Below are 21,680 nucleotides of genomic sequence, written 5' to 3'. Positions count from 1 at the left end.
ACTGTAATATTAGGAAGGTTTCCTAGTATCTGAATAACTGGAGGAAATATACTGAAGGTACTTACTGAGTGTTATTGGCTTTATGGAAGGATGTGGATAAGTCAAACTCCTGCAGCAGGAAAAGAAGAATCAAAGGTGGAACATGAACAACTTGTCCGTGGTCAGTTTAACCACAGATACGTTTCCCTCTCCTGTCCTGATGCCCCTGTGTTTGTGTCTTTATGTGTCTGAATGTGTATGCAAGAGCTGCTCAAACCGATGAGTAAGAGAGGACAGTCTTATCCAGCTCTCCAGTGTTGACAGTATTACTAATCCCCTCCACCTGCTCAAACAGCCACCCCAAAAAACACATCCCTCCCCCTCCTCCATGTGCCTGTGCTGGGAGTCCCTGGGGCCAGGCTGTGCCTCTGCCTTCGTCTCCATACCAGTTATCGTCCCTGGCCCGGCTCCGCTCCCCCAACCCCTTCCTGCGCCGCACACATTAATCGCCGCAAAAACAAATAGTTTTCAAATGTTTGGAAAAGACCCACTGTTTGCATCAGGGCCTAACAAAATAATTTTTACAAGCTATCCAGTTGTGATTAGGGTTGAGAGAATTGAATTTATGTGGCATTGATAATATTAATATTAGCCTAATTAATTATGTTGTTTGAACTTGCACAGCACTGTGTGTACCTTCTACACAACACTAACCAGCCGGAGCTGGAACCAAGCTCTCAGGCGTCTCTATCTCCCCAGCTCTCCCCCAGTCCATGACTACTGCACACAATTCATCAACTCGTAGATATCTAATCCCCTCTGGCTCTGCTCACTTCCTGAAGTCTAAGAAAGAACTTTACTCTGGTGGCAAGAATTCCCATGAATACTTGATGACTTCTATAGAAAGGAAGACTGTTTCATCTCACTTGAAAGTGACATTCGCATAGAGAACTGGCCTAACTTTCTATTCACAGCTCCCCATTTATATTGATATTCAGAAGAGGGACAATAATAAAATGCAACATCTTTTAATGAGTCACTAATTAAGGTAAACAGCAGTACAGTGGGAGCAGCTTTGCGTAGGAGACCCTTTCAGGCAATAGGGACATGATCTGCCTTCTTTTTTTTAGTGCAGAAGACAGAGACTGAGAACCTCAAATAAGCCCTGTGTGAAGAAGTTCCCTCTAGTTTGTTTCCTTAATCAGCGGAGGTCAACATTTCAATGTCCCCTGACCCAGAAACACTGCAGATCCAGCCAATGTCTTTAAATTGTGTGCACCGCTGGATGAGCAAGTGTTGATCTGTGCAATTACAGTGACACATACTCACTGACCCATCACACCAGTCATCTGAGCCTAAGAGGGGACCACCCAAACCTATAGAGAGGTTCTCAGACCTGTTTATAGTTCAGATCACACTTCTCTAGGATGACCTCTACTTTGTGGTTAGAGGTCAAAGGATAGAGAGGTGGTCATGTGTCTCTCTTAGCCAGACAGCACTATCTCATGCTTGGTGGGGCTGTCTCTGTCAGGTCCCCTACAGTTCATTACAAAGGGTAGCTGTTCCCAACACACAATGCTACTGCAGGCCTGATGTCAGACTTTTACAGCATGACTGTTGACAGTCTCCCTTTATAGCAGCTTTAGGGTCTATTCCTGTGCACAAGTGCAGCCGCAAAATTTATATATTTGGCACAATCAAAAAAAAGTTTCTTTTTTACATAAGTACATAAATCAATGTTGTCCATTTACTGAGAATATGTCAGAAATCTTAACCATGTGGCTTGGTGGTGGATTAGTATTTAAAAACAAATGAAATCATAAGTCAACAGACATTTAAATTTCTTCAGCTTGGAGAAATAAACAATGAAAAAAAAAAGGTAAAATGCACATTTCCCACATTCAAGGAGCAGTGGCACAAAGCAATCCCAGTAAAGTCTGTATGCTGGGGCCAGGCTGATGCACTCTCTGAAGCAGGGATGGGTATCTCCAAGGTGCATCATCTCATCTAAGCGTGGGTTACTGGACGGAGGGCAGCGAGGTGAATCAGTCATTAACTGAAGTGTCGGCCTAATCTGGCTGAACGGTAGTCCACTCTGAGCTGGACGAAGGCATGCAGGAGGTTTCGGTCCAGATTGGTGAGCTGCTCGCCTGAGCAGACCTGCTTTAGATTGTCAGGGGCAACAACCAGGAGGTTACAGAGGGCATGGAGTGTGTCGAAGAGCTGCAGCACCAGAGGGACCTGGAGGACAGACAGACACGCAAACTATTATACCTGTAAACTATATACACCAAGTTATTCCCTGCATACATGCAAGGATCTCATGACAAATGCTTTAAATGATAAATCACAGATTTCATTGTATTACGAGGTACACTCAAACTGCAAAACAAAGAAAAACACTTCCATATCTCTAGCCACAGTACTTGAAAACATGCCTGATCTTCTCCATTCCTGCATTTACTATGCAGTGCTGATATGATCGACTTATTAATTAATTGACCAATCAAAATAAAATCTGCCAAAAAGAATGTTTTATTACTTATCAATCATTTTAAGTAATTTACCAAATAAAAATGTCATTTGTGTCAATGGTTCCAGTGTCTCCTATGTTAGAATTTGCAGTTTTTCTGTATAATATAATAAAAAAAAGAATTACCTTTTGGTCTCTTAACAGCTGTTGTCACAAAATAAACAACACCTTAAGCTCTTGGGAATTTGTGATGACATTTTATAGACTAAGCATTTAAAATAATTGATCAATTAATCAATGATGAAAATAATCCTTAGTTGCAGCCCCTTTTATATGTACTTAATGTGTAAAATTACCCAAGGATTAGAGCATTCACCTGAATTGACCTAACTAGTTTGTGTAATAACAAACACAGGTAGAGCCTTTGTTGGAAGAGCCATGTTTTGCCCTGTGACCAGTGTATCCTGGACCTATGTCCCCCACTTACCCTGAAGTCCTTGGCGCACCGTCGGTATTCAGCCACATCGCAGATGGCCAGCATGCCTCCCATTGAGCTGTAGCTATACTGCTGTAGGTGCTCATGGATGAGCCGGTGGAAACGAACGCCCAACTCCGTCAGCACTGTGTCCACATTTTTCCCATCCATGGACTTCCGCACGTGCTCCACCTGCCGACTGACGTAGGCACATACCTTTGAGCAGGCCTGCCGGGTGGGGAGACATAGGGAAACATGGAAATGGAACATGGAAAAGAATTTCAGTGTTTATTCTCTGCATCTGCTGATTTGTTTTGTTTTGCATGTGAGCTCAGTGGTGGAAGCTGAGGCCTCGTATCTTACTGTAGTGTACTGGATCATGACGTTGTTCTCGTCCTCAGGCTTGAAATCAGTCTTCTTCTGCTCTGTTGCCAAGATGTGCTTCATTTGCCCCACCATGCAGTTTATTGTTCTATTTTATGGTTTGTTTTGTTCAGAAAAATACATTGGAAAATGTTTCAAAAACCATTAATTGTTCTATAATGGGTATTTGTTTGCAGTTTTTGGCCACTTATAAACATACTGACCTGTCGATTCCAGTGTCCAGTTTCACTTCCATCTGCTCAATCACCTCTTTCTTCTTGTGCAGGCACTCTGCCAACTTTGGAGATGAGCTGGAGACAGATTTTAAAAAGGTAAAATCAGAGGTCTCCCTTTCATCTAAAAATTTGTGTTGATGAGAGGCAGTAGCAATGTAATAACCGAATACGGTGGAATATTTATGATTTTAACCTTTAACTCAAAACTGACCTTATTAGAGGCATGAGCTGGTCATTAAACTGCTTGTCAAACAAATGGAAGATAGAGTTCGCCTGTTGAACCACGTCCAGGAAGTACAGGTTGGCATTCTTGGCATCTGATGAGGGAATCGCTGTAGATCAAAGAGAGAGAAAGAATAAGTCCAGACAATAAACCAAAAGGTAGGTGAAAGGATTAATCAATATGATTCACATTGGGCAGAAAACCACTGTTGCCTGCTCTCTATGGGATGAAACCACAGAAATACAACAGCAATGTTCTGCTTCAGCATTAGACAGTGAGTCAGTGAGACAGTCAGTTGTAGTCAATGAAGCACTCAGGCAGTCCTTGTCAACTCATCAAATCAGGAAATATCATGTGACCATGTCATATTTGCCAGATATCTGCCTTGGGTATCAATGGACTTGCATGGAGTTGACTGCTGTTATCTACCAATCTGCCAGCTGTTTGATTGAAAAAGTTCCTTTAAGAGTTGACAAGGACTACCTGAATGCACAGTTAGTTTTAGTCTCTAGGACGCTGGACTGTCTCAGGAGGAGTAAGTTGAGTCCAGCCTTTGGGTCAGACACACCTTTGTGCATCCCTCGGAGTCCAGTCCTTGATTTGGGACACAGCTATAGTGAACAGTGCGGCCCTAGTGTGTCTGAGTGTGGATTTATCTCCTTAACAGTAGGTCACATCAACACACAGCAAGTACAGATTATGGTTAGAATGAGTTGAATTGGATGTACCTGAGAGGCCAATCTCTAGGGCATAGTCGATGTGTTCCACACAGAGATGGTCGACCAGCAGCAGGAAGATTGAGAAGGCGTTCTTGGGCAGGTCCGAAGGATCTGAAAGCTGTGTCAAAGAAAGGGAACACTCTTTGAGCCCAGCAGGATTTTCTCTCTAAAACGTCTTTTCTCAAAACGGAAAAAAACTTCTTTCTAGTGGCCTCACCCTGTGGCATCTCTCAAAGGCATGACGTGTCTCCTGCAGCAGGTTCACCACTAGCTCTGGGGACAGAAAGGTCTCCCCATGGGTGTCAATGATAGGGCCAAGGGGGAGGTTGGTGCGCTGTCTGATCCGCTCCTTCAGTTCTTGGATACTGTAGAAAGACAGAGATAGTGATTATTTTGTTACACCATTACATCTTATCCTTTTGTAAAATATATTCAAATAATCTAATCCTAACCCGCCCTGATGTGGAAAAAAAGTGAGATCCTGCTAAATCTGACCTGCCAGTGCCAATTGGGCGTTTCTGGTGATGCTTGGAGTCATAGTAGCGCTGCAGAATCATGGCACCTCGAGTACGAAGGTATTCCCTCTCCATGTCAATGTAGCTTTCCAGGTATGAGGAGAAGATGCTCTTTATCAGCTTGGACAGGAAAGTGTGCTTGTCCGAGCCCAGGTTGAACTCTGTCAGCTTGGTGGCCAATGCTGTTGTCCTAGAAAACGTATAAAAAAAAGTGTGTAAAAATGTAAGCATAAAGGTAACTGTGTAGACAAGAAGTGAGAATCAAAAAATGTGCGAATAAGTGAAATACCTGGTGTAAAGGTCATAAAGGTTTTTGAGGTACTGTTCTACATCAGAGTGTCGAGTCTCATCCAGTTTTTCCTTAACGTGGGCCTGCAGACGCATAGGTGTCAAATATGACCTGACAAATAAGGCATGTCTAAATGGAACAAAATAAAAGAGAAGTAATTGAAATACCTGTAATTTGTTTTCAAAGATGTTCTGGATGAGTTTGGCCATAACAGTCTCTGGGCTGCTGAAGACCTCGCCCACCTGCTTGTTGACCCTTTGGCAGAGGACTCCAGTGTCCTCAAACACATCATTTCTCAAGTAGGTCCCCTAGGGAGACAAACGAAGGGTTAACCAGGAGTCTGTGGGTATTACTGGCCAACAAAAAAGTGGAAAATTATATATAAGAGAAACACTCACTTCCTGACACTGCTTGATGTAGACATCCACACAGTGTGCATAGCCCTTATACAAAAAGACCCAGGAGTTACTTTTCTGCAAGATTACATCACTGAAGTGCAGATTCAAAGCAACTTTTGAAGACATAAGAAAACTTGCATATTAGAAAGAACAGAATATAATATATGAAGCAAGACTAATGGTTAGATTAAATGTGGACTAAAAATCAATGTAGACAAATATGATGCTTTCGGGTCACCTTAAAATGTAATAGAACCGCTGCCACCTCCCGCATACGTCCAATCTCACCCCTGCGCTGGGCAGCAGTGAACTCCTGGATTAACTGCCGCTCCAGGTCATGGTACTTACCTGGGTAGAAACGCAAACAAACACAAATAAAGACACATAAAATACTACATCATTTGTAGCTAACTTCTAATGTATTTGTAATGGGGACTGTTTAGCGGAGAAAGTACAGTAGATGATGAGTTTTTCCCAAACTTACTTGCAATTTTTGCCTTGACATCTGCAAATCTGTCAGAGGAAAGATAATTAATTAAGGAGACAATTACAAATTATATCCCACTATAAATCTTAAAAAGTAAATGTGTGTTTACTTTCTAGAAACATATTGATAATAAATCTTTTTTTTTTTTTTTTAAATACTTGATATGTCCTGTGTATACTGTGAGGAATACACCAACTTCACCTTGTTTGACAATGCTCTTGTCTAAAGCTGCCTCCAGGATGCCTGACTCACCTGTCGAATGGCAGCTCCTGGGCAATGAGATGCAGCTTCTGAATTATATCAGCAGCTTCCTTAATCTGAAGGAGAGAGAGAGAGAAAGAGTGAGTGTGAGAGAGAGTCAGGTGAGGCAAAAAGAGAGAGAGCACGATAGGACCATGAGAGGTGGACATCCAGACAGAAAGCTGTCAGGCCGCCGGCAGTGTCTCCACTTGAGGGATCATCATTTTAGAGCAGCCCTCCTCCACCTCCCCATGTTGAACAGGGAGCTGATAACAGACAGGCTGCGCTCACCTGGGCATCGGCAGCAGCAACAGCAGCAGTCCTGACTTAGCAGCACATCCAACTCTTTATTGGCATGCCTTTTCTGAATGGGCTGTAATCCCACAGGAGTCTAAATCGCCTTCAATAATCTGTCCGGCCAGGGATATCTGTCTAAAAAAGGGGGCCCTGTCGAGAACCCCCGACATACACACTGGCTGAAAAAGCCCCAGACCTACGAAAGGCCCGCCGTCCGCAACTCCTCTGTTCCCGCAGATGCCTGCCTCAGCTAACATCATTACTCTGCTCCCGTGAGGAGGATCCAGCCTTTCTGCTCGGCGAAGGTTTTCTAAGTATCTGTCCCCCAGCTAAGATTAGCTAAATCCCATGTAAGTAATGTAGCCGTCTCCCTGCAGTCAGGGTTTAGCAGCACTTGTCTCCACGCTGGCGGCCCAGCCCTCCCTTTCAGAAGGATTAGCAAAGCCATCCCCCTTCAGCTATTCACTTGCAGCTTTCCTCTTTCCCTTCGTCTGGAGGTATGCTCAGGAAAAGGAATCTGGCCAGATATTTCTGCATGCCTCTCCAGAAAACTAGCTCCATCTCCAGCTCTCGTCTCTGGGATTGACCCCCAGACTCACTGCTCTGCATCTACTAATGATGTTGCTACTAACAGGAATTAATCTAAAGCATCCCAATCTCTGTACTGTCACTTACAAAACTGCAAAATCAAACTTTCAGGGGTCACTCGTCTAAGATCAACATGGCATCTGTGTAGGCAGAAGTAAAAGTGTGCATCTCATCCACCACGTGGATAGCATGCATGTTATCACCGCCCTTACATGTACCATAATGCCACAAGCTCTTTGCTGCTGTAATGCGACATAAAGCTGAGTACCAACCAAATTCTCACTCCCAGACAACCTTCTGTAAATGCAATTAGGGTTGACATGAGCATGTTGACATCCATGCTAGTCAATCAGCCAGCTATTGTCAGACAGCAAATGACAGTTTATTAATCCAAATTAACCGAAGGATCCGACTAAAGGGATAAAGTTGACAAATTAATATGGATGGTTTACCTCATAATCCTGTTCATTCTCACCTCCAGCAGTATCACAGTAAGGGTCCTCGTCAATGGTCTCTCACACACACACACACACACACACACACACACACACACACACACACACACACACACACACCCCTCCACTGAAGCGAATGGAAGGAACATATGCCGCATACTCACCTTCTCTGGGTTATTGAAGACGTCACTGCGTAGGTCTCCATCCAAGAACTCGTTGAAGTAGGTCATCAGACGCTGAGCTTCCACAGCCCTCTGCCGAGGCGTGTTCACCCCCTCCAGCTGGTCGCCAAGGTGACAAACCTTGGTTGCCACATAGCTGATATGCTCATCGAGCTCCTGGAAATGCTGAAAGGCCACCTGAATTGACAAATAACGTAAAGAAAAGATCAAGTCATTCTGTAATGTGATAAATAAAACAAAAACTTTAAAGCTCAAAGACACTCAGGTGGGTGTCATTCTCTACTTGACCATACAACACACCTGGTTGCTTCTCTGCAAGTCTTGCACTTTGTGGGCAAATTCCTTGGCCTCACGATGACACTGGTGCTCAAGCTTCTCCACCCGCCGCTGGATCTTCTCATCCAGTTGTTTCAGCTCTTCTATGTGGTTCTCAAATTCTTCCAATAGCCTATCACAGAGGAAAGAGAGAATGTGGATCCAGGACTTCACAGTGGTCTAATCAGCACACAGTAGATCCTCAACTAACAACAGGTAAAACACACACAAAAAAAAAAACACAAGGTACTACAAGGTTAAATCTGTCCCACTGACCTCAGTAATAGTTATAGAATACAAAATAGTGCCGGATGCTTAATTCCTTGGTCCCCAGACTTAAGGAGCTCTGAAAACTAGCAACTTCGTCAGCTGCATTTTAAGTGCCATCAGGACTGCAGAGCAAATGTTCTAAGTCAGCACCACATTTCACAGAGTACGAAACATCCCAAAATGATGAGTGTATAATCTCTTGACTAATTCCCTCAGCACTGGCTACAGCTTAAAGACATCTCCCATCCCTTCCCAATAGACACTCATTCCCTGGCTGGTGACTCACAGTATGGTGGCCTCCACAGATATGTTGTCTCTGACTCCTCGCTAAGAGCTTCCGAGGAGGTGGTGGCAACAGTTTTGTGGAGGAAGTAGATAAGGCAGGATGGATCCACAGTACAGTTAAATTGTTATGGCATTTATGCTTACGAGAAATAACTTGGTCCCTGAGCGTAAACATAACAACAAACAGTGAAAATACCATGAAAAAAATCTTAAGCATAGATATGTCCTGTTTGTCTCCGACCCAACTATCAAAAACACTAAATTAGCATAGAAGAGACTAAGATGAGCTGTAGTAAGTGTAGGAGGACTAACTCAGCTTCACAATATTTAAAGTTGATACTGACAGCTGTAAATAAAGGAATCCAAATTTATATTAAAAGATTTTCAACTTAAAACATCTAATTATTTTCAAGTATTATGTTTGGAAACCTGAAACTTTTGCTGTTAACCCCTTTAAAAGTTGCCAAGAAGTACAGACAACTACTGTAGTAAGAGAAAAAAAATGCTTTGGGGAAGCTGTGGGAAAAATGCATAATAAAATGTGAATAGAGATAGGTATTTTCTGATTTATTAGCTTGACTTAATGCCAACATCTAATCAACTTCAGTGAAAATCTGAATGGATAAGGTGTAAATTACATAGTGGAATAGACCAGGAGGACAGTATTAAGTAATACCAAGAGAGTGCATAATATAGAGATGATCAGCTACACTGTCTTGTTTCTAAAGCTACATTTTTTGCTAAAGAAAACAAAGCAAGCGTTTTTGAGAAATTTGTTTTCCACTCTCATATTAGTAAACAAGCTAAATGTACATGCAAGAAAATAAAGCTTAATGAATGCAAGGGCATTTAATATACCACATTATCTCTCTGATGTAAATTTTGATTGTGGAAAAATACTAGGTTGGGCAACATGGGTGCTTTGTTTTTAAATTAATAAGAGACATCAAAGATATATTTAGGAACCAGGTGACACATTGGCAACGTTGAAGTTAAGGTTAAAAGTATGATATTCTACTGAGTTACTTACTCATGTTCAGGGGATGAAAATGTGTACAGTAAATGTGAATGACAAGCGCCTACAGTACCTTTTGGGATCAAATGCCTCAGCTCCTCCTTTGGAGCCTCCTCCAGGTGTCCTCCATGCCAACCTTTCAATGTACTCATCTGCATCAAATGGCTCCTGAGGGGGAGGGGAAGTCATGTGTGTACTGATGATTACCTCACACAAAAACATCAGCAAAACACCAGCTACAAACGCTACAAGAACCGACTTAGTTTACGTTTTACGGCACTTGTGTTGATTTTACTGCACACTAAAAGTCAATATCATTAACGTTTCAACGAATAACACAAACAAACAACATTTGTCCCATATTCTTTCTAGCATACGACATACACAAACATCTTCCCAGCTGTGTGAGTCATTATTTATTGTCTATTACACACTCAGGGTGAATGAGGACATAACCGTTAAGCTACCGTTATAGATAGTTAGCAACCTAGCTAGCCTGACAGCTAACACAGCTCTCCGGTGCAGCAGTCATTTTACCTCGAACAGCTGAGCGGTTGTCGCCATGTTCAAGATTCAGCTGGTGGCGTAGAGAAACGCACTTTAGAGGAAGGAGCTCAGAGTCGGCAATACCGCCGACTTCCACATAGATTTGCTGATTCCGTACAGTTTTGCCCTTTGTTGACAGCTAGCTGGCTAGCAATCCAGCTTCCTGTATGGGTGTAGAAGGGTGGGGATAGCTGCGTTCAAGTGCGCAAGCGCATATATCGGCTGATTGGTGTTTTTTGTCACATGAAACAACAGCAGGAAGTAAGTCGCTGCGTTAGTCAAATTCGTACAGTGAGGAATATTTGAATTTAACAACCGCACGATGAGAGGCGAATATTAATATTAAAGTCAGAATAGTTTGTAAATTGAGGACTTCAGTGCATCCGCACAAATGAGTGTGCGTGCTTTGTGGATTATATCTCACGAGAAGGGAGAAAATGTGTCAATACGCTTTTCAAGGTATGAATCTGAGTTTTAATGGCTCTCATATTCCGCTTCTTATTTACAATAGTGTAAGGCCGTAACAGCGCTCTAATGTCGTAAAATCAATGCTGTCACACTGCTTGCAGCCTGCAGCGTTTTGTAACGTCTTGTGTCTTCCCCCACAGGAGGTTTGCTACTGTGGAGCACCGTGCAAAGAGTCTGGCAGGTTCCTCATATATAGCAGTCCCAGAAGAAAACACCGTGCTGCAACTCCTGCTCACTGAGCTGGGGCTTTCAGACTCAGACAAGTCCTATGTAGCTCTCAGAGATGATTGCCTTCATTGTCAGCGATCACCAGCCCTGGAGCTGCGTGTGGACGGTCCTGGAAAGGGAATACTTTGGCCAGTGTTGGCCATCTCGCAAGGGCCTCTTATCCTAGCTTGCCTGCCTTTAGTGGATGCCCCTGCTGAACCACGGCCACCCCTTGCCAGCCTGCTGTCTGTTTCCCAGGGCCTCACGCTCCTGGCAGGTCTGCAGACTTTTGTCCTCGGCTCTGGGGGTAAGCCTGATAGCGAGGGGCTGGCCTCTCGCTTGGCGATGCTGCCCTCTGTACTTCTGCAGGTTTGTCCACTTGGCACGCCCCTGAATGTGCCACTCCTGGGGGTACCTGCTACACCCTCAGTGCCCACTCCTGCTGGGAACCAGAAGCAGCCAGCCTGGAAGACGGGGCTCCACCGCGGTCGAGCTGTGGTGAACGTAGCACTGATAGAAACAGTACGCTCCATGCAGTATGGTAACCGGAGCAGACAGGACCTGTGGGATGTTTTTGGCACTGTGACATGCAAAGTAAGTGCACAGTGTAAAGGAAGGCAAGTAAAGTTCTAACTTTTGGTCTGTTTCCATTCTTTTCCTTCATTCGACTTTTTTGTCCTCCTGTCAACAGTGTGAAGTGGAAGGGGTGCTCCCAAATGTGACAGTGACCCTCACACTACCACCAAATGGTTCTCCACTCCAGGACATCCTGGTCCATCCTTGTGTCACCTCACTGGACTCTAGTATCCTTACTGCCAGCAGTGTGGATAACTATGATGGCTCAGCTTTCTCTGGGCCATATAAGTTCCCCTTCTCTCCTCCTCTGGAGCCTTTCAGACTATGCAGCTATACATCTCAGGTATAAAACATACATACTAACATACTTCTAATCCCACACATTAGTGTTAATGTGTCAAGTGATACCTGTAATTCTTCATTAGGTCCCTGTTCCCCCTATCCTCGGTTCATATCAACTGAAGGAAGAAGAGAACCAGCTGCGTGTGTCAGTAACCCTCAAGCTTCACGAGAGTGTGAAGAACAGTTTTGAGTACTGTGAAGCACACCTGCCATTCTTTAACAGGTAAGCAGCACAAGAGAATGTGATCATTTAGATCCGAGCACCTGCCAGTGTTTGTTTCCTGTAGAGCAAAGAGGTTGTTCCATGCCATCTTTGAGGGTAAAATGTCATCCTGACATCCAGTCAGAAATCAAGGTTTCTTTTTTTTAAGAGTGCTTTTAAAAGTATAGTTTTAGTGTTGTGAAACAGTCTCCTTGTGACAAACTAAATACATGAAGTTCTTTCTGTTTAACAGCCTGAGAATAACAATTTATAGATATAGAAGTTGGATAATCAACACATTTTCAAGTAGGTTAAAATAATCTTATTACTACGGATGCACAAATGTCCTAGCTATGCTGGTAAACTAATGTATAAGTAACAATTGAATTACTAAACATTAATGTAATAAATACCAGTTATTACACTAATGACGTATTATTTAATTATATCTATTGCTAGAAATATTTTCGTTCATAATATTTAACTGTTTTATAGTCTCTCACACAGGCCTTTGTAATATGGAACAGAGCACTGTTGTCATTACAGCTCACTGAATAACTCACCTTAGCTGAATTTATTAGTCCTCCAACAGCCAAGTAAACCTAGTAACCTAATCTACAAGTCTCAAACTCAACTCCATCATGTGCAACCATTTGATAAAATACTCCTCTCACACAATTTTCAGATATATGTCCCAGAAATGTTGATTTAAAACCCTTAAAAACATCTATTTTATCAGTAGACCATTCTGCTATCCAGTTCTATGATATACACTTACAGTACATTGTCCCTCTGGGTTTTCTTGTAGAGCAGAGAAAAATTATTCAATCTCGATAAACAGCTCTCCTGTGTAAAATCTGTTTTCACTAGTTGCCTCTGTGTTGATACCTCACTCTAAAGTCAGTATGTTTGCGCTAACATCTGTGTGGGCTCTGCATCTTGTTCAGGAATCAGATGGGCGTTGCAGATGTGAAAGTGAGCTCTGGACAAGTGGATGTCTCAAAGGAGAAGAACCTGCTGGTCTGGGGCCTGGGTAAGTACTGTGCTCCTGAGCATCAATGTAATCTCATTATAATCTTAATAAGCTACACGTAACTTGACAGTTCATGCACTATTACTTTATACCGTATTATTATATTATCAACCGGTAAACCCACGTTGTACTTCACACTTATTTTAATTTTATACTTATACCCACTTGGTACTTATTACCTTATTTTCTGACCTGTATTATAGTGTATTATATTTTTTGCTTAGTACTTCTGTTCCTGTGTGCACTGACGTGATAGTGAGCAGCTGTAACAAAAGAGTTTCCCCTCGGGGATCAATAAAGTATTTCTGATTCTAATTCTGAAATCACTTTTACTGCAGCTGTGTATTTGAAAAAGAAACTCATCAGTAGTTTTCCCCTCATTGATATTTAGGACAAAAGTTCCCTAAATCTCGTGAGGTCACAATGGAAGGCAAGATCAGCTTTTCTGGGCCGACACCAGGACCCACTGACCCCCTCTGCACAGAGCTTACGGCCTATATCAAAGTGAGTTAATATGTGTCGTGATAATCGCCTGATACAGTCAAAACATTGTTAATTTACTGCTACAGCATGTTGCAGCAATTTTTCAACAGATCGTTTCTAATGGGATAAGGGATCTATTAATAGGTTGTAAAGTGATTAACACTTCCACCGTTATCTTCACAGTTGTATTTCAAAGTGCCTGACATGACGCTCTCTGGGTGCTGTGTGGACCAGCATTCAGTGCAGGTTTATTCCTCTGCCAAACCACGGATTGTAACATGTAAGCTTACAATATTCTGCGTATCACAATGTTTGCTGCCTACACGTTTTCTGACAGTAAAAAATGGTCTGTTTGTCTGATTTTCAGCCCGAGAACTTCTGTCCAAAGAGTACTTCATATGGAATTCAACAGGAACTGCTCCGGTTTCCTCTGGGCAGATGATGCTATAGCATGGACACATTAAGAGCTGCTTGGTGGAAAGGAGTGCTGCTCACTATACTGTAACAGGACTGAAGACCCTGTCAAGCATATACAGTGATCCCGACCGGATATGCGACCCCATAAAATCAATTTGTTACTATCCTGTTGTTACTGGAGAGCTCACAAATGATAGAAAATGTAAACAGCAGTGAAAACAATTGGTAGATTTTACATGTTATCTAACATTTACATATAAAAGACAAAATAATTTAGCTTTCACTCAGCACAGTTCTCAATCTGAAAACTTTGACTGGCAGAAGTATTGATTTTGTTGATGAATGGATACTTAAAAGAAAAATACCTGCCCCTGTAGTCAAACTTCTTCTTTTATCCCCCAACCTTCACGCTCCCTCAGATTTATCCCATTGCAGACACAAGGACCACCCCTCGCTCTGACAGTCCCACTTCAGTGACTCTCCATCAGCCGGATAATTAGCAGCTGGGGCCTTGTCATCAGCTGTTGTGGGCCTGGAGGAGAGGGGCGGCTGTGCTGTGAAAGGCCAGGCTGCTCTGGCCAGTGTCTTGGCTACAAAAGGCTCCTCTTTTAGAGCTGGCAGGAGTCCTTGCCCTCATCCACCAATCACTCCCCCACCCATTTTGACCCTATCCCTGCCCTGTCAACTAGTGGCTAGTTCAAACACACAACCTCTCCAACCAGACTGTGATTGACCGCTGACCCTCTGGCCCTCCTGAGACTTTAAAGCAGCCGGTCCCATTCAGCGAGCAGGACCTGCCTAATTGGTGAAAAAGTCACAAGGATGGAAATGGTAGGGTCGCCTCTTGAGGTTGCATATGTGCTTTAACTCAATTAATGTAGTGTGTAGTATGAACTTTAAGTATATGATTTTGATCTTTATTGTTTTAACACACGTGTCAAGGTAGACCTCTCTTTACAATCAATACTTAGTTATAAAGAGATTATTTACAGAGGGGCATTTAGTTCCAGGCATTTCTTACTGTTTACTATTACCTGAACTATGATGAGTTTCATACTAATTCTGTTACATTTCTACTATGAAAGCTCCACCTCAATGTATTATGTTGAATGAATAACTAGCTGATGAAGGGTTAAATCAGAGGAGATTGTGCCCCACTTGTACCACAGCAGCCAGACTCCTCTGAGTGCCTTCATTGTCTGCTGTTGGCCTCTTGTGCCCCTTGCTGGTCCAAATGCTACATTCTCACGTGGATTTCCACTCAGAAGGCTGACCATGACCAATCCTCTGTCAATTGGAACCAATTGCTCACACGGCATCCTTCACCTTCTTTTTATGTAGCAGTGCGGAGTGGCAGACACCGAGACCTCTCGGCTCTCCCCCTCCACGATGATTTGGCTTTAAGGCCCAGTGTGTGTGGCTAGTGAACTGGAAAAGGAGAAGTTTTTTTTTTTTGAAGAGTTGGGCCACTCTAAATCTCCTCAGTATCCCAATATGTGGTCAGTCTGGCTCCTCAAGTCTGCAGTCAGTGGCCTCTCACTGGCAGACTTTGCTTTGTTGATTGAATGGCTTGCTAAGTAATTGGACTTGTTTTAATGTTTTGCTCTGCTCCAGTGCATTCATCTCGTACCTTTGGGCCTTTAATTCAGTGAAACAGTGTTTTTCAGAATCATTAATTAATTAATTAATTAATTAATTAATTAATTATTCATCATCATGTTTACTCTTGTATACACACATACAGGAAAGGGATTAACACTTTTGTACAATAGTCATCAAAATAAAACTCACATGGGCCAAAATCAATTTGTGACACTAAAGCAGCAGTGTTGATTCTCATAAATCATGTTAATCTATCCCAAGGTTGCCTAGCTTTAAATGCTCAGAATGATCTTTCATGCCAAAAGGTTGACCATACCAAAACATTTACTACACTATTACAAACACTGGGACTATGGGAGTTTACATCACTGTGTCCCTCAGCCCAATTATGACACCCAGTGGTAGAGTACAATAAAGTTCATGTTAGAATATTTTGCTTACTTTGATACAGTTTAATACTCCTTTCTTTTATTGAAATACTTCTACTCAACCACTGCCAGATAATCTTTGCTCATTTAATTCCTGTCCAGCTCCTTGCTGTGCGACGTGATCCCAGCAATGTTCATCTAACGCGCCGTGCCTGAGGACCAGGCTTTTGTCGGCCACTGTGCCAGGTGTTTGGTAGGAGTCCAGTTCCTCTCAGCCTCTCTAAATCCACTAAGAGCCGGCCTCAGGGAGACCACTTGAATAATGATGGTGCAATTTGCAGTTTCCTGTTTTCAGTCTAATTATTCTTCAAGAGTCACAGATCTTTTCAAATAAGGGGATATCTTTGGATACTGAAGGATTCTTTTGCACTAACTATACCAAATGCCCAGTAATAGCTTCAAAGCTGGCTGATTTAATTGTGAATTGTGTTTTTGAATGTTTGCTATCAATATTGTGGGAAGGCTAAATGAGTTTCAGACTCACTGCCTCAACAGCAAGTTTTCTCATTTTTGTACATCACTTTCACCCATAGAGGGCACCATAAACTCAGCCACGGAGGGAATATCTCTGGAACATCAGGAGTTTTGTTTATGCAAGTTGGTTAACTAAGTGTTCTCCAGTTTATAGTCCCAGATCCCTCTTGCACCTCTTATCCTCCCTGTCTGACAGCTTCTGGCAGACTCAGGCCAAATCATTATTCATTTGTCCATGATAAGTTTTTGTCTAAAGACAGTACCCTGTGTCCACTTTGTTGAGTTCTTTCCTCTCTCTTTCTGGGACCTTGAGCTCGATCTCTCTGGATCCCGTCTTCTCCTGTGCACAGGAGGTGTTTGTTTGGCTGGTTACGCTGACTCTTGTCATAGAGGTGAGGCAGAGATATGGGGTCCAGAATGCAGCTGGGGTCCAGACTTTCTCCTGTGGTCTCATCCCAGAAGATGTCCCTCTCTGTGGGCCTTCTCACAAGTTTCAGTCTCTGGATCCCCTCTGTATTTGGACCTCCAACTAAAGAGCCAAGTGAAATGACCAAATGATGTTGGAATCAATCACTAGACCACATTCAGATATGTTTTGAAACAACTTGGCTTGTTAGAATAACAATATATTAATAATTTTCAGTCATACCATTAATTTTGTAGACAACCTTATGTCTTCTCTGCTCTCTGGCTTGTCGGAGGTGAGCTCGCCGATGTTGATGAGTCTGTTGAGTGAGAGCTGTCTGGGCCTCCAGGAACCCTCCCTAGAAAGGCCACAGAGCCATAAGAAACCAGTGGTGGAAAGCAACTAAGTACATTTACTACATCTTTTTTTAACAGATTTATGTAACAAGATTTCGTTTTTTCTCCTTTCCTAGTACATTAATCATCTCACAACCCCCTAGGTTGGGAACCACTGCCTTGAACTACCAAACTGTATATAAAAAAGTTAAAATGAGCATCAGTATTAACAATCAACTAATGTAATATATGATAATATATCAGTCACTGGGGCCATTTTTCTGCAGAACAAGTACTTTTACTTTAAGTACATGTAGCTGATAATACTTGTGTACTTTTACTTGAGTAGGATTTGAAATGCAGGACAAAAGGAGTATTTTTACGTTGTTCAGGATCGGACTACTTATTCCACCACTGCAGGAAACTTTTACACACATATTACAATGCATGCTTTATGTGTTTTATGTGAGTTCTACTAAACATATTTCCTATGGACAGATGGTGGATTTAAAGCAAACCATTGTATAGAAAGACTGTCAAGACTATACTTTTGTGTCTTGTGTATTTAATTGTTGGGGCTTTTGTGTTCCTAGTATCCTGGAAATAGATCCCATTGAGGGCCAGTCACGGCTGTAGACCACCCTACTTTTCACTCCACCGACACTTTAATCAGATCCACTGGGACAGGAAGGGCCCACACTCAAGCTGTCTGTCTCTCTCTCTCAGTCCCCCCCCCCCCCCAAAAAGCACTGCTGCACACTTTAATTTTCCCTCAATATAAAAATGTATGATCTGAATTATTAATGTTATAGATGCACTTCAGCTCTTCTGTACTTTGTCAAGATGCTTTACCTGAATCATTCTGCTGGTGCCGGAGTGTCCTGCCTGGCCGGTTGTAGAAAACCGGTGGACACCCCCATCTCTGCAGTCCCTGCTCTACAACAAGCATCAAATTTCTTATTGGGCTTTGAGATGGCATGAGGGTAGTGACGCTGGGACAGTCATCAGCGATATTTATTTATTTTTTGTTCTATTACCATGGCAATTTGATTGGCAGTGCTTGTGTGGCCAATTTGAAGGGCCAGTGGTTGCAGTGCCTGAGGAGAGATAATGATGGGGTGTCTGGGTAAAAATCAGAACCAGTCAGAAACAATAATGCTAAATTAGGTCTGTCAGAGTCCCAGCTCAGAACTGAACAGATGAGAAACTTCTCATATGAATCTCGCAACAAAAATAGCCTGTTATAGTTAATAAAACTATATCAGGCAGCTGATTTTGCCGTGCTAACCTGGGATCTTCGGGGTGGATGGGAGTGAATGATGCTTGAATTGTTGCTTTGCTTTAGTGGGAGGTTTCCTGCAAAGCATGGTTCTTACAGCACACACATGCACACAGTTATCTCATATGAAAATCAGTATCACAACCGAGTGGTCTGTAAAAAATATTAAAAGCCTGAGTGGGAATAAAAAATTAGACATACTAACCTGAGAGTGTGGACAGAGTTATTTCCTGTTTCAGTGGAGGTAAGATTGTCTTCCTCTGAAATCCTGACTGCTGCTCCACAGCCACTGGCAGAGCAGGGAGGGTCCATTGTGGTTTGGGCTGTGCCCCTTCTTCTTGCAGGCTAGATGGTGCTACTTTACGCTGCCTGGGTCTGGAGCCTGTAGAGCCCATTGTCCCACTCCCTGTCCTAAGGCTGACGAGCTTAAATACTAAATTCTAATTTAGTACAAGTGAGATATGAAAAGGTTCAAAGTTAGTGTATCTTTCTTCAAGTTTTGTGTCAATAACAATTACTAATCTCACCTTTTTTTTAATGTCTTCTCATCAGTCACTGTAGGACTCTCATGTACGTGTTGATTCCCTGTGGATTTTTGGCCTCTCCTATAAAAAACTTTGTTAGTTACAGAATAACTTCACCTTTAAAATGGACTCTTCAGCTTTCCCCACTTGTTCCAGTTGCTCCCAAACAAACCTGGTGGTCTTCACATCTTCCCTGTTGGCGAACTTAATGTTTGTTCTGAAGCATTTCTGTCTGATGCCAAAGTGCAAATGCAACAAATACTTTTGGTAGTGGTTTAAAAAGTAGGTGTGTACTTCATCCCTGCCTTCATACTTGTCTTTCTCATTATAATGAGCTAGGTTTCTATGGCAACTCTCCCTACAGGTTACTTTGTAACTCATAAGTTAATGCTTGAAAGAACCTGTTATTTCTCTGCACCCCTTCGATATTGGAAAGCCCAGAGGGGTGAGGAGAGAGATAGGTTCTTTAAGAAATTGTTAACTGAAAAATGTGACTCACGATGCTCAGAAAACAAGTGGCAGACACACTGTTACAAAGGTGGGTCATATTGGGCTGCATGTCATGTATAGTTTTAGCAGCCTCTTACCTCCTGAACATCATTTCCCTGCTGGTTAGCTTAAAAATGTGAAAAATGTGTGCATGTGTTTGGTATGGATTATGTGGTTATTATTTTCGAGACTGTTCCCCTTATTATTACATTATTTTAATTAGCAAATGATTCTGATTGGCATTCAACCTGTAATATAACCAGACCTTGTAGCAGTGTTTTGTAATTCTTTGTAATTTTCTAATTTTTCATATTTTGCATATATTCTGTCTACCCAATACCTAAGTATCCAATAAGAATGTGTACAAAAATGTGTTATCGTGGCTAAAGCTGTATTTTACATCCACTACATAAGGTTACTCTCTAATGTCTCTTATCAGCAGCTGGATGGCAGTAGAGTAACTACTCTATCATGGAATTAAGATTTGAACATTACACATTCCTCTGCTTCTTCTAGCTCATTTATTTTAATATGTTAACTGCCACTGCAGTTGTTTAGCTAAAACTGTCACCTCAGCAAATGCTTCATTAGAGGTCTCAACTCACTGACTGCACACCCACAACCATAATGACACTGTGGTGTTAGACTCTTGGGAGTGTGTGTGCATGTGTACTGTATATGCGTGACAAAGAGTGAAGTAGAAAGACCGCCTAATTATTCTATTGACACTTCAATCATCTCAATAGCTCTATTTGGACTGAAATTTAATTTTGCCACCATTTTATGTGACACTAGAAAGTCATTTTGACAAGTGCCTATCACAGTGTTATGCTCTACAGCAAAACATGTCCCATGGGCTTTTACCATTTCCAGTCAGATAGGTATGCATTATTACCACAGATTGTGTGTGTCTGTGAAAGAAGATAAATTCTAGTAGAAATCATTCTCCATCTTCTTCAGTTTGCAGTGTATGTGTGTTAGTAAGCGACAGCTAAGTGCAGCACAGAAAAGCATTGCATAATATATTGATGAGAATTCTGCAAAGTCATTGCTGCTAAATCAATGTAATGCACTTTACTGATTACTAATATTGTATGAATCACACTGCTTCTGCTAAAAATACTCAGCCATGATACAAGTATATGGTTAAAACAATAGTTTGGCTCTTATACATTCCTATAGGGCTGTTCCCACATTTTCAGTTTTAAAAAACTGGCGATCACACCTTAAACCTACTTTAACATCAAAATATGAGTCTTTGCCAACATTAGACCATATGGTCATTTGACATGTTTTCAAGTTGAGGTGGGAGAGCGTATTCAATTGGAATAAAATGCAAGTAGGGTCATAGACAGCATTTATAATAATAATAATAATGAATTAATAAAAATAGTAAAAAAAAAAAAAAAATTATTAACTGTTTGTCCCCACTGCTGAGTCCTTTACTTTTTATTAATTTATATTTGTTAATATAGTTTTTCAGTATATTAAATCAAAAAATAAATAAAACTACTAGCCTAATATTAGCCTATAAAATACAGAACAAGTGTTTTTAAAGCATTAAACTTACTATTTATTTAAAATTGTTGTGCTTTATTCACTTAATATTGCCATTTGTTTCTCTTTCATATCATCATTTTACTACAGCTACTTCTGTCTACACTACTGTGTGTCTGTCAGTCCTCGAGGAGGGATCCCTATTCTATTGTTTTCCAAGAGGTTTCCAAGAGGAGTTTTTTTTTGTGTGGTGTTTTTCCTTATCAATATTGAGGGTTTGAGGTTAGAATGTGTATTTCAATTGTAAAATGTAAATTCCCAAAGTGTCCTAAATTGTGGTTATAGCCCATTAATGCAAATATTACCCTACTCTGTATTTCTGTCTTGTGGATCATCTTTGCTGAGCTTAAGAACAGTATGTTGATGAAAGGATGCCAATCTGCTGGTTTAATGTGAAGAACCGGTGAAGCTTTGCCAGCTGCACCAGCAATGTATCCTTGTCGATGTAATGTAAAAGTTGTTCCAAAATATTGTTAAATAACTCAGGATATAGCCACATACATGTGGT

The 21,680-nt window shown here is 41.8% G+C and overlaps 3 protein-coding genes across 5 annotated transcripts; 1 reads left to right on the top strand and 2 right to left on the bottom strand.

Annotated features, from left to right (window-relative positions):
* Nucleotides 1–991: 991 nt before the first annotated feature.
* Nucleotides 992–10,534, bottom strand: exoc5 (exocyst complex component 5). Its single transcript, XM_044165820.1, has 18 exons — nt 10,342–10,534; nt 9,878–9,972; nt 8,220–8,367; nt 7,902–8,096; nt 6,410–6,474; nt 6,155–6,183; nt 5,909–6,018; nt 5,671–5,715; nt 5,440–5,580; nt 5,273–5,355; nt 4,964–5,173; nt 4,686–4,833; nt 4,478–4,586; nt 3,738–3,858; nt 3,515–3,601; nt 3,291–3,399; nt 2,940–3,155; nt 992–2,220 (listed from the first exon to the last, which is right to left on the bottom strand). Exons 1-18 carry the CDS (start codon nt 10,366–10,368, stop codon nt 2,032–2,034), a joined length of 2,127 nt encoding a protein of 708 aa, XP_044021755.1. The 5' UTR covers nt 10,369–10,534; the 3' UTR covers nt 992–2,031.
* Nucleotides 10,535–10,590: 56 nt separating this feature from the next.
* ap5m1 (adaptor related protein complex 5 subunit mu 1) lies at nt 10,591–18,806 on the top strand. The gene is made up of 8 exons (XM_044165826.1): nt 10,591–10,809; nt 10,959–11,619; nt 11,717–11,944; nt 12,027–12,166; nt 13,093–13,178; nt 13,570–13,682; nt 13,845–13,941; nt 14,029–18,806. Exons 1-8 carry the CDS (start codon nt 10,742–10,744, stop codon nt 14,109–14,111), a joined length of 1,476 nt encoding a protein of 491 aa, XP_044021761.1. The 5' UTR covers nt 10,591–10,741; the 3' UTR covers nt 14,112–18,806.
* LOC122861436 lies at nt 14,351–21,602 on the bottom strand. 3 transcript variants are annotated; one of them, XM_044165829.1, is made up of 8 exons: nt 19,299–21,602; nt 19,130–19,207; nt 18,808–19,042; nt 18,612–18,694; nt 18,361–18,420; nt 18,176–18,259; nt 17,232–17,346; nt 14,351–17,111 (listed from the first exon to the last, which is right to left on the bottom strand). In XM_044165829.1, the coding sequence occupies exons 3-8, from the start codon at nt 18,995–18,997 to the stop codon at nt 16,804–16,806; spliced, it is 840 nt and encodes a 279-aa protein (XP_044021764.1). In that variant the 5' UTR covers nt 18,998–19,042; nt 19,130–19,207; nt 19,299–21,602; the 3' UTR covers nt 14,351–16,803. The 3 variants fall into 3 exon arrangements, with proteins under 3 accessions (XP_044021764.1, XP_044021763.1, XP_044021762.1); XM_044165828.1 differs by having other exon boundaries at nt 19,130–21,602; XM_044165827.1 differs by having other exon boundaries at nt 18,808–21,602.
* Nucleotides 21,603–21,680: the final 78 nt, after the last annotated feature.

The sequence above is a fragment of the Siniperca chuatsi genome, linkage group LG15 (genome assembly GCF_020085105.1).
Source record: "Siniperca chuatsi isolate FFG_IHB_CAS linkage group LG15, ASM2008510v1, whole genome shotgun sequence".
Taxonomy (NCBI): Eukaryota; Metazoa; Chordata; class Actinopteri; order Centrarchiformes; family Sinipercidae; genus Siniperca; species Siniperca chuatsi.
The sequence above is the reverse complement of the archived record's forward strand: the minus strand, read 5'-3'. Positions and strand labels throughout refer to the sequence as shown.

What these genes read in the sequence shown, in the direction of transcription:
- exoc5 (XM_044165820.1), bottom strand. Translation starts at nt 10,368, where the DNA reads ATGGCGACAACCGCTCAGCTGTTCGAG. An exon ending in TGTCAAGGCAAAAATTGCAA is followed by an intron (nt 6,019 to 6,154) that starts GTAAGTTTGGGA and finishes GTTTCTACCCAG; the next exon opens with GTAAGTACCATGACCTGGAG. An exon ending in TCATGATCCAGTACACTACA is followed by an intron (nt 3,156 to 3,290) that starts GTAAGATACGAG and finishes CCCACCCGGCAG; the next exon opens with GCCTGCTCAAAGGTATGTGC.
- ap5m1 (XM_044165826.1), top strand. Translation starts at nt 10,742, where the DNA reads ATGAGTGTGCGTGCTTTGTGGATTATATCTCACGAGAAGGGAGAAAAT. An exon ending in GTGTCAATACGCTTTTCAAG is followed by an intron (nt 10,810 to 10,958) that starts GTATGAATCTGA and finishes CTTCCCCCACAG; the next exon opens with GAGGTTTGCTACTGTGGAGC. An exon ending in AGCTTACGGCCTATATCAAA is followed by an intron (nt 13,683 to 13,844) that starts GTGAGTTAATAT and finishes TTATCTTCACAG; the next exon opens with TTGTATTTCAAAGTGCCTGA.
- LOC122861436 (XM_044165827.1), bottom strand. Translation starts at nt 18,997, where the DNA reads ATGGGCTCTACAGGCTCCAGACCCAGGCAGCGTAAAGTAGCACCATCT. An exon ending in CTGCCAATCAAATTGCCATG is followed by an intron (nt 18,260 to 18,360) that starts GTAATAGAACAA and finishes TGCTTGTTGTAG; the next exon opens with AGCAGGGACTGCAGAGATGG. An exon ending in GGTTGTCTACAAAATTAATG is followed by an intron (nt 17,112 to 17,231) that starts GTATGACTGAAA and finishes TTGGCTCTTTAG; the next exon opens with TTGGAGGTCCAAATACAGAG.